Source organism: Phyllobates terribilis, unplaced genomic scaffold, assembly GCF_046119375.1.
Source record: "Phyllobates terribilis strain yellow unplaced genomic scaffold, ASM4611937v1 Scaffold_8__6_contigs__length_399053987, whole genome shotgun sequence".
Taxonomy (NCBI): domain Eukaryota; kingdom Metazoa; phylum Chordata; class Amphibia; order Anura; family Dendrobatidae; genus Phyllobates; species Phyllobates terribilis.
Window position 1 is genome coordinate 6,516,275 of NW_027362768.1, and position 14,455 is coordinate 6,530,729.

General features: G+C 42.7%; 1 protein-coding gene across 1 annotated transcript in view; it reads left to right on the forward strand.

Moving 5' to 3' along the window:
• LOC141156635 (zinc transporter 7-like) overlaps positions 1-9,489 on the forward strand; it is a 30,043-nt gene extending 20,554 nt beyond the window's left edge. Inside the window, exons 3-5 of the mRNA XM_073642825.1 lie at positions 6,848-6,938; positions 7,385-7,534; positions 8,125-9,489. Of these exons, the coding sequence (XP_073498926.1) occupies positions 6,848-6,938; positions 7,385-7,534; positions 8,125-8,172 (289 nt within the window). The 3' untranslated portion in view covers positions 8,173-9,489. The remainder of the gene's footprint in view (positions 1-6,847; positions 6,939-7,384; positions 7,535-8,124) is intronic.
• The last annotated feature ends 4,966 nt before the right edge of the window (positions 9,490-14,455 follow it).

The window sequence follows — 14,455 nt, forward strand, 5'->3', positions numbered from 1 at the left end:
TAATCCAATATAAAAACCATTTATTTAAGTAGAATAAAAATTACATACAGACAAAATTATATAGAGGAAAAATGCCCAGAACATGGACGTCTGAGGGTAGGCAGGAAAATAATTAAATAAACAGGAGACACCATACATAATAATAGGCAGGAGTCAGAATATGCCAATCCTATATGGTTAGTAGTCAAATATAATTACTTAAAGTGCATAGTGCAATAAATATTCCCCCAAGTGAGTACATATATACAAAATATATACTCATAGAGTGAACCATATATATTAGTAGTAAATAGACCAATAGGATAGGAATAGCCACTGAATCACAGAGGTGTGTCACAATGTAATGAATAAACTACCTGTCAGTCCCTCAGGGTCCACACAGATCCGACGCGCGTTTCGCCGATGGCTTTAACCAGGATATAGTGTAGAATGTGGAAGTGAAGTATATATAGAAGGATTAACCAATGAGGAAGTGGTCGTGGTCATGTGCCAGCATAGCGCTATGCTCTGAAGAGCCAATCACCGCCGCATCGGGGGACCGCGTCTCAATATAGCGCGGTCTGCCAGAAGCGGCGGCATTGGCGTGCGTGTCAGTCTGGAACGCAAGTCCCGGAAGTGACGTGTGCGGAACATCCGGAATCAGGACTGGCCGCAAAGAGAGAAGATAACGTAACAGAACTGCAGTGAATGTACATGTTATGCGTGCCACAGTGAAACGCAGAACGAATTCGGCGTAGGTGAGTATGAAGAATCATTGTGAAATAAAGTGGAAAAGCAATATAAAGAATACATATAAGTGCAAATAAATCATTCTATTGGGAATATCACAAAGAGAAAAAACTAAAAATAAAAAATGAAAAATTAGATGTGTATGTGAATATGAAGTACTCTATAGTATATAACAGATGATTATATAAACTAATATACAAAAATAATATATGATGAGTAATAAATAAAATAAAAATAAAATTAACTAAATTATATATAAAATAATACAAAATAATAAATAAATAATAAAAAATAGTTGGCTATTCCTATCCTATTGGTCTATTTACTACTAATATATATGGTTCACTCTATGAGTATATATTTTGTATATATGTACCCACTTGGGGGAATATTTATTGCACTATGCACTTTAAGTAATTATATTTGACTACTAACCATATAGGATTGGCATATTCTGACTCCTGCCTATTATTATGTATGGTGTCTCCTGTTTATTTAATTATTTTCCTGCCTACCCTCAAACGCCCATGTTCTGGGCATTTTTCCTCTATATAATTTTGTCTGTATGTAATTTTTATTCTACTTAAATAAATGTTTTTTACATTGGATTATGTGTCAGCTTGTAGGTTTATATATAGATTGAAGGACACATAGTCATAAGTAACTTTCAATTTTGGATTTATTTATTCCCTGTATTTTTACAGAATTTTTTGTCTAATATGGATTTACACGCCAAAGAGGCGACATAGCATGATCAAGCCGTGTCTGTTTTCAGAGGAAAAAATTCCCAGACCGAAATTAGTGACCAAAAAAATACTCGTGATCTCAAACAAAAATTGAAACTTCTATACCACCGCCGTATCAAGGTATGGTGGAACAAATTTACTTTACAGAGATATGTGGAAGAAAGTTTAATAACAAGAGGACTTAGAGTTCAAGTTTTCCCATCATATGGCAAAGAGGACACTGATTTTACTTCACAATGGGAGGCAATATGTAATGAATGTTCGGGTAAATTCCTTCGTTTGATTATTAAGAAAAATGGAACCACTATGACCGAAACTGACCAAGAAATTGACTCCCTACAGGAGCAATTAAAATCTTTGGTATCTCAGAACGATTTTGAAAAATTTAATAGTGAAACTGATGATCTATTCACGACCTGGGAAAAACAAATCAAGACTACTAAAACCACATAATATCATCGTGATTTACAGGACAAAGAAAACGATAAGATATATAAAAGGAAATTTGCAACTGCCCAGGGAGAACGGAAAGTGTCAGTATCATCCATGGTCTCCACCGATAATGAATCCAATGAGTCTTCCTCTTCAAGATATAGCTATAACACGAGATGGGGTCAAAAAGGTCGTGGCTCACGTAAAAATACTCCTAGAGGTGGATTCACAAATGAAAAAGGAGCATCCAACACCAATCTAAAGGTAATCAATCTATCCAAACATATCCTAACTCAACCTCAGATTGATATTTTGGGGAGGGGTCTTTCTTTTTCGCCCTCATGTAATTTTGATTTTTCTACGGCATTAAAAGACCTCCATTTATGTGCCCGTAAATTGATTTTTAAAAAAATGTTTCACAAACATATTGATCCTCACATGTTTCCTACCATAGAAGAACATGAAGCCATAGAGACCCTCCAAGGCCTTCTCCATGAGCAGACTGAATCAAGAACATGTAAGTTACCTGACTCCATTATACCTAAATCCCCAAAATTTCCCCCTCTTTCCATGTACCCGAATATTGATCTATTTGTACAATTGGTGACTGAGGAATTTAAAAATATACCTGTTTCACTACCTTATGACAATTGTAGTAGAAAGGAGAGAAGGGCAATTGATGACCTAAATAACTTTCGGGACATAGTAATAAAACCCTCCGATAAGGGTGGAAATGTGGTATTGTGGCCCATCATGAAATATGAAAAGGAGGTTAAGAAACACCTGGGGGACCCAACCACATACAAAAAACTTACCTTTAATCCCTTATCGAAGTTCCAGAACCTACTTGCGTCCGTATTATCTGAGGCAGTGTCGAGGGGAACACTATCTAAACAAGAATCAGAATGTTTATATAACAAGAACCCACGGATCGCTACCTTTTATCATCTTCCGAAGATACATAAGAACTTGATCACCCCTCCGGGAAGGCCCATAGTGTCCGGCATACAAAATTTCTGTGAGCCGATCTGTAGATTTATTGATCACATACTCCGCCAACTGGTAGAAACACTACCATCTTACCTTAAAGATACCGCAGATTTCCTTAGGAAAATAGATGGGATACAGGTAGATGAGAATGTCACCATGGTGACTTGTGACGTGGAGTCGCGTTATACATCTATTCGCCATGAGGATGGGATTAGAGCGACAAGGGAGTTTTTGGAGATGTCGGATGTGGAAGGTGAGATGTGCGACCTTGTAATTGAGCTATTACAATTTTCCTTGAGCCACAATTTTTTTCTATACGGAGAGTCCTTCCAACAGCTCCAGGGGACAGCAATGGGGGCGGCATGTGCCCCCTCTTATGCTAATCTGTTCCTGGGGTGGTGGGAGAGAGGGATCTTCATAACTAACCCAGTGCAGAATGTCGATCAGATTCTGTACCGGGGTAGTTATATTGATGACATTTTCTTTCTATGGCAGGGCTTGGATGAAGAGGTCGCCCAGCTCATCTCTACTCTGAATCTCAATGACCTGAATATCACTCTTACTTTTAAAATTGGGAGACAAAACATTGAATTCTTAGATGTTTTGTTGAAGGTTGATTCGGATGGATACATTCAAACCGATGTTTTTCGAAAGCCCACAGCAGTAAATACTCTTCTCCACGCAAGCTCATCACATCCAAGGAATCTGATAAACAGTATCCCTACGGGACAATTTTTGAGGATGCGTCGAATTTGTTCTAATGACATAACCTTTGAGAGACAGGCAATTGAACTCAAAGAGAGATTTAGGAGTAGAGGTTACAGTGAACAAGTCATACAGAGGAGCTACCGAAGAGCCAAATTCTCAAAAAGGAAGGCTCTATTATACCAACGACGTAAAACTGAGGAAATTGACACAGTGAGGTTTATTTCAACATTTAATGCCAGGAGTGTTGAAATGTGGAATGCCCTGAAAAAGCACTGGCAAATCCTTCAATTGGATAAGCACTCTCCTCGCATATTTCCCGAAACCCTATGGTCACATATAGGCGTTCCCAGAACTTAAGGGACATATTAGTTCATAGCCATTTAGAAGGTCCCAATAAGATATATATCTTTGGATCAAAAGGCCCTGCATGGAGCTGTAGACCCTGTGGGTCCTGTGTTGCCTGTCCAAATATTATCTCTACAAAAGGATTCACTAATGCGGATCAAACTAAAGAGTATAAAATTACTCATACCATCTCATGTACGACAGTAGGGGTTATCTACAGTGCAGGATGCCCTTGTGGCAAAATATACATTGGGATGACCACTAGAGAGCTCCGTAGACGGACGAGAGAACACTTCTTGGACATTATAGCAGCCAGGGAAACTGAGAATCTGGATGAATTAAAAACTTTACCCCTTTCATTTTAAGAGATACCACGGATGTGATACCTCTCTGCTTAAGGTTAGTGGGATAGATCGGGTATATGTGGGGATACGTGGTGGGAACTGGAAAAAGACTTTGGCTCAAAAAGAAGTAAAGTGGATAACTATCCTCGATACAATGGTTCCAAATGGGCTCAATGAATCCAATAGTTTTGCCCCTTTTCTTTGAACACTTCCTTTATAATAATAATTCTCTTATATTTCTCTATGTAATTTTTGGTTTCTGTTGGGTTTTTATTGGTCCATATTTTATATATGTTTTTAATTCTGTGTGTTGTATTCTTTGTAGTCATTTTATGTTTTTTCATCTTTCTGTAGTTCTTTCGCCTATTGTATATATCTACCTATGAGGAACTGTGCGGATTTCTCTACGCTATGGATGAACGCACCAGCAATTCATGTTCAAAGACCATCTAGTGAAGGACTGTATACTGTACATGTTAACACATATATGTGTACAATTTTTGACACGAATATACTGTTTTATGTATGTATCACTTCACACTTTGTTTGGCTAGGCTGCCCCTACCCAAAACAATTAATTGTATACAATCACTCGGTTGATATGGCACATGTTATGTTATTTTAATTAACTATTTTTTATTATTTATTTATTATTTTATATTATTTTATATATAATTTAGTTAATTTTACTTTTATTTTATTTATTACTCATCATATATTATTTTTGTATATTAGTTTATATAATCATCTGTTATATACTATAGAGTACTTCATATTCACATACACATCTAATTTTTCATTTTTTATTTTTATTTTTTTCTCTTTGTGATATTCCCAATAGAATGATTTATCTGCACTTATGTGTATTCTTTATATTGCTTTTCCACTGTATTTCACAATGATTCTTCATACTCACCTAATCAGAATTCGTTCTGCGTTTCACTGTGGCACGTATAACATGTACATTCACTGCAGTTTTGTTACATTATCTTCTCTCTTTGAGCCAGTCCTGATTCCGGATGTTCCGCACACGTCACTTCCGGGACTTACGTTCCAGACTGACACGCACGCCAATGCCGCCGCTTCTGGCAGACCGCGCTCTATTGAGACGCGGTCCCCCGATGCGGCGGTGATTGGCTCTTCAGAGCATAGCGCTATGCTGGCACATGACGACGACCACTTCCTCATTGGTTAATCCTTCTATATATACTTCACTTCTACATTCTACACTATATCCTGGTTAAAGCCATCGGCGAAACGCGCGTCGGATCTGTGTGGACCCTGAGGGACTGACAGGTAGTTTATTCATTACATTGCGACACACCTCTGTGATTCAGTGGCTATTCCTATCCTATTGGTCTATTTACTACTAATATATATGGTTCGCTCTATGAGTATATATTTTGTATATATGTACCCACTTGGGGGAATATTTATTGCACTATGCACTTTAAGTAATTATATTTGACTACTAACCATATAGGATTGGCATATTCTGACTCCTGCCTATTATTATGTATGGTGTCTCCTGTTTATTTAATTATTTTCCTGCCTACCCTCAGACGTCCATGTTCTGGGCATTTTTCCTCTATATAATTTTGTCTGTATGTAATTTTTATTCTACTTAAATAAATGGTTTTTATATTGGATTATGTGTCAGCTTGTAGGTTTATATATATAGATTGAAGGACACATAGTCATAAGTAAATTTCAATTTTGGATTTATGTCTTGGAGAAATGCTGCTGAGACTCTCCTGCTGCTCGCTTCCATAGTTGGCCAGTGGTTGGCTGATGTCCTGCCCCATTAACCAAGGGGGAGTGCCTTAATGATCTTCTGTCCTGCTGTGGACAGGTCGCTGCAGGAAGCTTGTGCTGTAGGCAGTAGCCCGACAGCCACACACAAGACAAGGAGGTGGAGGTGTACGTCCTCTAGCTGAGATCATATGTTATCTTATATTTCTTACTTTTTTTTTATTGTAAAATGAGACAAAAGAAAATGATGAGATAGAGAAGTGCTGAGATACAAAATAAAAAGTAAGGGATAATCTGTGTTTAGTGTAGGATAGATGTGAGGATCAGATTAGAATATTTGACTGTCCGTAAAATAAAAGCTGTGTCGAACTATGGCATGGGGATAAAACTAAGTATATATTTTTAGCATATTTTGGTAACCACATAAATGTGCATTCTGGTACCTAGCGTTACAGTATGATGCCAGCGGTATTGGGAAGGGCTGAGCTACACCTCCGCCAAGATGTGGCCACAATATCTGCTGGGGTTCTGGTACAGATCCGATACTATTGTTCTACAGCTTTGTCCACAATTGTTTTTTGCCTTCTATTGGAGACGTAGATCTGGACAATTTCCAGATATATACCTCTGCAGGAAGACTCCAACAAATGCCACCAGAAAGGTATTATATAAGTGGGGAAACTCCTGGTGTTGTCTGCAGGTGGCTACTATAGAACAGATTGCTGTAGATTGTTCTCTATGGAGTGTGCAGGGAATAGAAGAAATGTTTGATTAATCTGAGAAAATGTTTTTTCCTTCCAGTGTTATTCCTTTACTTAAGCAGTCAATTGGGATCCTCATGCAGAGAACTCCCCCAGCCTTGGATAATCTGCTCCCTGAATGTTACCAGCGGGTTAGTATACACGTCCACATCATTGTGCATGTATATAAAGCCTTGTGCCACCTTCTTCTGATCCTGCTTTGTGCGTTCATCTCTAGCTATTGAATGTGCACAGATCTGGTTCAGATCTATGGGCAGTGCCCTTCCCATTTGCCATACAGGGCTGTGGGCTACGCAGAGCAGCGTCCACTGTGGATGTTACTTCCCCTGACTGTCCCGTCTCTGCAGAGCACCACAACCCATTTGTTACAGTCCATGAAAACTTGTCATGTCCGTGACAAGTCAGAAGTGATAATATACTGTAGATGGAATTAGAAGAAGGGGTCATAGTGCATGACGCCTCGCCAACTCACCGGATGTCACTAGTAGAGTTAGAATAAAATTTTGCTACTGGGGTTTAATGTGGCATTTGGACGGTCATGTAATTATTTTTAGTCTATTTTTTTATTTTTCTCCAGGTGCTGCAGCTCCAGGGCGTTTATCATCTACACGACCCCCATTTCTGGACTCTCTGTACTGATGTTTATATTGGGACCCTGAAACTGGTGGTGGGACCAGAGGCAGACGTCCGCTGGATTCTCAGTCAGACTCATAATATTTTCACACAGGTTTGTCATGGTCCTTTGCATATTAGCACTTGTGCATTTGCATTAGTCTTACTCCATATTCCCCAGCGTGTATTGTACACTATGATCTCAGGCTCTCAGCACTTGGCTGCTGACACTGTATGAGAAGGTGTCACAGCCTAATGTAGCTGCTCATCCTACCACCCAGCCAGGCAACCTCTGCAAAGGGGCTGTCTAGAAAGCGATTCAGCCACACTGAGGCATTGGTGGCACTTCAGGATGTTTAATACAACTGATAGGTTCCCTTTAAAGTAAAAAAAATATTTAATGGAGAGTTGCATTAAATGAAAACAAAAACCTTGTGGTTTTATTTTTAATCTTTCCACATTATCATTATCCACAGGTACTGGGCCATGTTGTGCCCCTGAAAGCACAGGTCCAAAATAAGTTCAACAGTGGTTAAAAGTCAGGACCTACATTGTGTGTGTGGGGCCTGGTGATCCGAGACTCCCTCCCTAAGAGAAAGTCAAAATAATAACTGGAGTGTCTATTTACACTACATTTTGGGGCTTTCTAATGTGATTTGTCATCAGAGAAATCATCTAAAACATACCTTTCTTTTTTTTTTTTAGGCTGGCGTCAGGCAGCTGTACGTACAGATAGACAAAGCAGCCATGTAAACCTTCGTCTGACCTCATCTCTCAGACCAAAGCACCAACGTTAACACACTAGGACCTGAGCTTCCTGCTCTACAAATAAAATAAGAAGCCACTGCAGGGATGCCCCCATCGGGACCAAGCATCTCCACATGATCATGTTTGGAGAGGGGTCTCCCACTTGTGCCAGAATTCCTTCAAATTCAAGTTTACTTTTTGTACAGAATATGGACGACATGTCAGACGTTGCCTTTCAGCATCCTGTTGGGTCACTGTCCAGGATCCCTGATGCCTTCCTTGGGCTTCTATTGCATTGTAATACCATACAACATATGATCATTCACCTGCCGTACCATCTAATGTGAGAGCACCTTAGGCATATCGACTCTGGATTTACTTGTACTGTGAAACCACATGTGGACCCTGAGGGCAGCAGTAGCATTTATTTAACATATACTGTCCAGGTACGAATGGTTTTAATCTGGCCGTCCTTCATATTCTCTCCTGAGGCTGCAGTCCACGGCATGGCAGGAGATGCCTTGTAATCACTTGGAGCCTCCGTTTTACAACTTCTACTCTTGTATTCTGCAAAATGAGACACAAGATTTTTTTTTTTTTCTTAGGTTACATGTAGAAATCTGTGAGCAGTGTTAAAAATAGCTGAACTTGCGGCAATACTGCCAGTGAGGAAGGAGAACCTGGACTACATAGTTATAGCTGCCCTCCTCCCAAATGGAAAACTGGATAGAATTGTTACCCAAGTGCCTTCCCCAACTATAAAGTTGGGAAACTAACTTCCCACAGCACAAGGGGGGTGAGACCACTCCGCCGGCGCCATTAATATCACCTTGCCTGTGACTTACTGTTCTGCATATCTCACTTGGAACATGGATGTGAAACAAACGACATAATGCAAAATGACTGAACTTCCACCCTCCAGCGCTGCTATCGGTCAGTAGGTCATGTCTAGCTCTTTATCTACATGCTTTTTATGGGACATTGTGAAAATCAATGAAGTTCAGAACATGGGATGACTGTATTCTTCTCATTCCAGAGCGTCCAGCAACCTCCACGGAGGAAGAAGTTTTACACAAGGGCTAGAGAATATGTCCTGGACCCTGAACACATAGGTGCATGTGCATTTCACTTTCATCCACCACAGCTATTCTTTTTAAGCATTTTCTTACTTTGAAGGATTCTTGAAGATGTATGGATATTTGCTAATAAGTAAAGATGTAAGCGTTTACCTGTAGTCAATCTATGGTTTACACAAGGTTGAAGTGGCGGCTCCATTATCATTAGTGTTTCAGCTGGAGAAAGGCACCAGATCCACTTGTTAAAAAAAAATAAGTTCTTGAACGTGCCATATTTTCCCTTTTTCATTTTAGGACTCGGCAATCCATATGTAGTATACTGAGAACTTGCATTGAGAAGCGTTCTGATCTGTCAATACTAAGGGCTTGCTTTACAGTCATGGCCAAAAGTATTGAGAATGAGACAAATAGTAATTTTTCCAAAGTTTACTGCTTCATTTTTTGTAATGGCAATTTGCATATACTCCTGAATGTCAAAGAGTGATCAGCTTAACAGCAATTACTGTACTTGCAAAGTCAATATTTGCCCAGAAAATTAACTTTAACCCCCAAAACACATTTCAACATCATTGCAGTCCTGCCTTAAAAGGAGCAGCTAACATTGTTTTAGTGATTGATCCATTAACACAGGTGTGGGTGTTGATGAGGACAGGGCTGGCGATCAATCAGTCATGATTAAGTAAGAATGACATCACTGGACACTTTAAAAGGAGGCTGGTTCTTGGTATCATTGTTTCTCTTCAGTTAACCATGGTTATCTCTAAATAAACACGTGCAGCCATCATTGCACTGCACAAAAATGGCCTAACAGGGAAGAGTATCGCAGCTGCAAAGATTGCACCTCAGTCAACAATCTATCGCATCATCAAGAACTTCAAGGAGAGAGCTTCCATTGTTGTCAAAAAGGCTCCAGGGCGCCCAAGAAAGACCAGCAAGCGCCAGGACCATATCTTAAAACTGTTTCAGCTGCGGGATCGGACTACCAGCAGTGCCGAGCTTGCTCAGGAATGGCAGCAGGCTGGTGTGAGTGCTTCTGCACGCACTGTGAGGCGGAGACTCATTGAGCAAGGGCTGGTTTCAAGGAGGGCAGCAAAGAAGCCACTTCTCTCCAGAAAAAACATCAGGGACCGACTGATATTCTGCAAAAGGTACAGGGAGTGGACTGCTGAGGACTGGGGCAAAGTCATTTTCTCTGATGAATCCCCTTTTCGATTGTTTGGGACATCTGGAAAACAGCTTATTCGGAGAAGAAGAGTTGAGCGCTACCACCAGTCTTGTCTCATGCCAACTGTAAAGCATCCTGAAACCATTCATGTGTGGGGTTGCTTCTCAGCCAAGGGAATCGGCTCACTCACAGTCTTGCCTAAAAACACAGCCATGAATAAAGAATGGTACCAGAATGTCCTCCAAGAGCAACTTCTCCCAACTGTCCAAGAGCAGTTTGGCGCCCAACAATGCCTTTTCCAGCATGATGGAGCACCTTGCCATAAAGCAAAGGTGATAACTAAATGGCTCATGGAACAAAACATAGAGATTTTGGGTCCATGGCCTGGAAACTCCCCAGATCTTAATCCCATTGAGAACTTGTGATCAATCATCAAGAGACGGGTGGACAAACAAAAACCAACAAATTCTGGCAAAATGCAAGCATTGATTATGCAAGAATGGACTGCTATCAGTCAGGATTTGGTCCAAAAGTTGATTGAGAGCATGCCAGGGAGAATTACAGAGGTCTTGAAGAAGAAGGTGCAACACTGCAAATATTGACTTGCTGCATTAACTCATTCTAACTGTCAATATAACCTATTGGTACTCATAATATGATTCCAATTATATTTCTGTATGTGATATAAACATCAGACAAACACTAATAAAAACCAGAGGCCAGCAGATCATGTGAAAATATAATTTTGGTGTCATTCTCAATACTTTTGGCCATGACTGTAAAGGAACACATGTTATTTGCACGTTCCCCTTATTTTTATTTATTTTATTTCTAAAAAAAAAAGGACATTGTATATAGAAGAAGTAAAACCTATTGGCGTTCCTTACCATATTTTGGTAAAAATCCTGAAGGAAAGTATAAGACTACTAGATGGTGGCCCGATTCTAACGCATCGGGTATTCTAGAATATGTATGCGGCATACTGGGCACAATCAGCAGAGCGTTGTTTAAATTTGGCGCCAAAATCGCTGATTGATCGCGGCCGGCAACCGCGACCAATCAGCAAAGCGGTGTTTAAATTTGGCGGCAATATCGGTGATTGGTCGCGGGTGGCGGCCGCGACCAATCAGCGAACTGTGTTTGTGAGGACCGGAGAGCTTGTTTAAATTTGGCCCTAAAATCGCTGATTAGTCGCGACCGCAACCAATCAGCAGAGCGGTGTTTAAATTTGGCGCCAAAATTGCTGATTGGTCGCGGCCGGCGGCCTTGACCAATCAGCAGAGGGATGTGGCCCCATACCGGTGGAACGCAGGGAGCTCTACTTCCTCCAGCTCTTCCGAGTCTATTTCTCCTTCAGGTAGGTGGGGCATTCTTGATAGGGCGTCTGCGTTGGCGTTGGTTCTGCCTGCCCGGTATTTGATTGTGAAGTCATAATTTGATAGCTGGGCCATCCACGTCTGTTCTAGGGCACCTAGTCTTGCGTTGTCCAGGTGTGTCAACGGGTTGTTGTCCGTGTACACAGTGAACTTTGCGGAGGCCAGGTAATGTTTAAACCATTCTGTGATGGCCCACACCACTGCCAAGAATTCTAGCTTGAAGGAGCTGTAATTCTCCGGGTTCCTTTCAGTGGGCCTCAGCTTCCAGCTGGCGTACGCGATCACCCTTTCTCTGCCCTGTTGGTTTTGGGACAGTACGGCTCCTAGCCCCACATTACTGGCGTCTGTGTGGAGGATAAAAGGCTGGCCATAATCGGGGTAGGCCAGGATCTCATCCCCCGTGAGGGCCATCTTCAACTGGCGGAAGGATTCCTCTTCCGGCTTGTCCCACTTGAAGGGTGGCTTGTGACTTCTGGATTTAGACTGACCTATGAGGAGGTCCTGCATTGGAGCTGCCATCTTAGTGAACCCAGGGATGAACCTTCGGTAGTAGCCTACCAACCCGGGGAATTGCCTCACTTCTTTGATGTTAGAGGGGCTTGGCCAGCTCTTGATGGCTGTAACCTTGTCGGGGTCGGCGGCTACTCCCTCAGCACTCACCACGTGCCCCAGGTACTGTATCTTTGGCTTTAACAGATGGCACTTGGAGGGTTTCACTTTCATGCCATAGCCTGCCATGGCCTCGAACACCTCGGCCAGGTGCTTTAGATGGTCCTCGTAAGTCTTTGAATAGACAATCACGTCGTCCAGGTAAAGTAGACCGTCTCAAAGTTCCAGTGCCCTAGACAGCATTCCATCAGCCTCTGGAAGGTCCCGGGTGCATTGCAGAGCCCGAATGGCATACAGTTGAATTCACTCAATCCCATCGGGGTGGTGAAGGCGGTCTTCTCCTTGTCATCCTCTGCCACAGGAACCTGCCAGTACCCGCTAGTAAGGTCCAAAGTAGAGAAGAAATTAGCTGATTTTAGTGCGGCTAAAGACTCCTCTATCCTAGGTAACGGGTACGCGTTTTTATGGGTGATACGATTGATTTGTCTATAGTCCACGCACATTCTCATGGTACCGTCTTTCTTTTTTACCAGAACCAAGGGGGCTGCCCAGGGGCTACAGCTGTCTCTAATGACCCCGGCTTCTTTCATTTCTCTCAGCATGCCCTTTGCGTTCTGATAATGTGCAGGGGGTACTGGTCTGTATCTCTCTTTTATTGGTGGGTGGCTCCCCGTGGGGATGTGGTGTTCTACCACTTTCACCCTGCCAAAGTCTAGCGGGTGCTTACTAAAGATTCTCTCGTACTCCTGAACCATCCGGTAGACTCCTTGTTTTTGGTGCAAGGGAGTGGAGTCAGCACCCACATGGAGTTTCTGGCACCAGTCCTCCTTAGGTTTCTGGGAGCCATTACCCTCCGCCTGGGGAGATGGAGGCAAGGGTTCCACGGCCCTGACAGCATTGTGTTCAACAGTATACAATTTGGCTAGTGTAGCATACCGGGGCAAGTGTACTTCCCTTTCCCCAATGTTTAAGATCCGGACGGGCACCCTTCCATGGCGGACATCAACCACCCCCCGGGCTGTCAAAATGGTGGGCCTGCTGTCTGAGTACACGGGTTCTACCATGGCTTGGTAGTCTCTCCCTCTTAACCCGATTGCAGTTCGACACCAGATCATCATTTCACTTTTGGGAGGCATGGCAATGGGGAACGGGTCGCTCATCCTCACGCTACCGATCTCACCACCAGACAGTTCTACCTGTTGCCGTCTCATCAGGGCTCTTATCTCCTTCTGGAGGACCCTCTGTTGGCTGGAGCTCGCATTCATCACCACCTGCTGCAAAATTACAATCACTTCTGAAAGACAATTTTCAATCACGTTAGTACCCAAGGTTATTTTAGGGTGACTTTCTCGACGGTCAATGTCCACAATGATCACTCCCTGTGCCGGCAGTTCAACTTTACCAATCTTAGTGGTCATCTCTCTGAACCCCACCAGCGGCACGGGCTGGCCATTGCTGGCGATGATGCTCAAGTCACTGTCTGGATAGCGGGTTATGTCAGTGTCACTCCAGTACTGCTTGAAAAGTACATAGGGGATGGTAGTCACTTGGGACCCGGTGTCCAGCAGTGCACTCATGGGGATACCGTCCAGCACTACGGGTAAAACCGGGCGTCCCCCTACGTACTAATCACGCCAATTAGACGGGCCTGGTGACCTTATGCCTGAGGGTTGGCCCTCTGCCCCAGGTCGGACCCATTTAAAGTACAGTACCTGGCTACGTGTCTCGGCTGGCTGCAACGGCGGCAAATCGGCTGTCCATCCTCAGTGTAACGATCGGCGGACCTCCCTCTGAACGACGGGATCCTCCTCCGTCGACGCCATGGGACAACCTCCAGACTGGAAGCCAGCTTGATTGGTCCTGACGGGTCCATCTGTAATGACTGTACGGTCCTGGTCAATGCAGCAACACCCTTTGTCAGTTCTTGGACCTGATGGTGCAGGTTTGCAGGCGGGGATGGGTTTAGGGCCTGCGCATCAGCCCCCACAAGGTCTGCAGGGTAGGGCGCTGCCTCCTGGTGGTAAGTGATGGCAGGGCGCCGGAAACTACAGCGCCACCTGGTG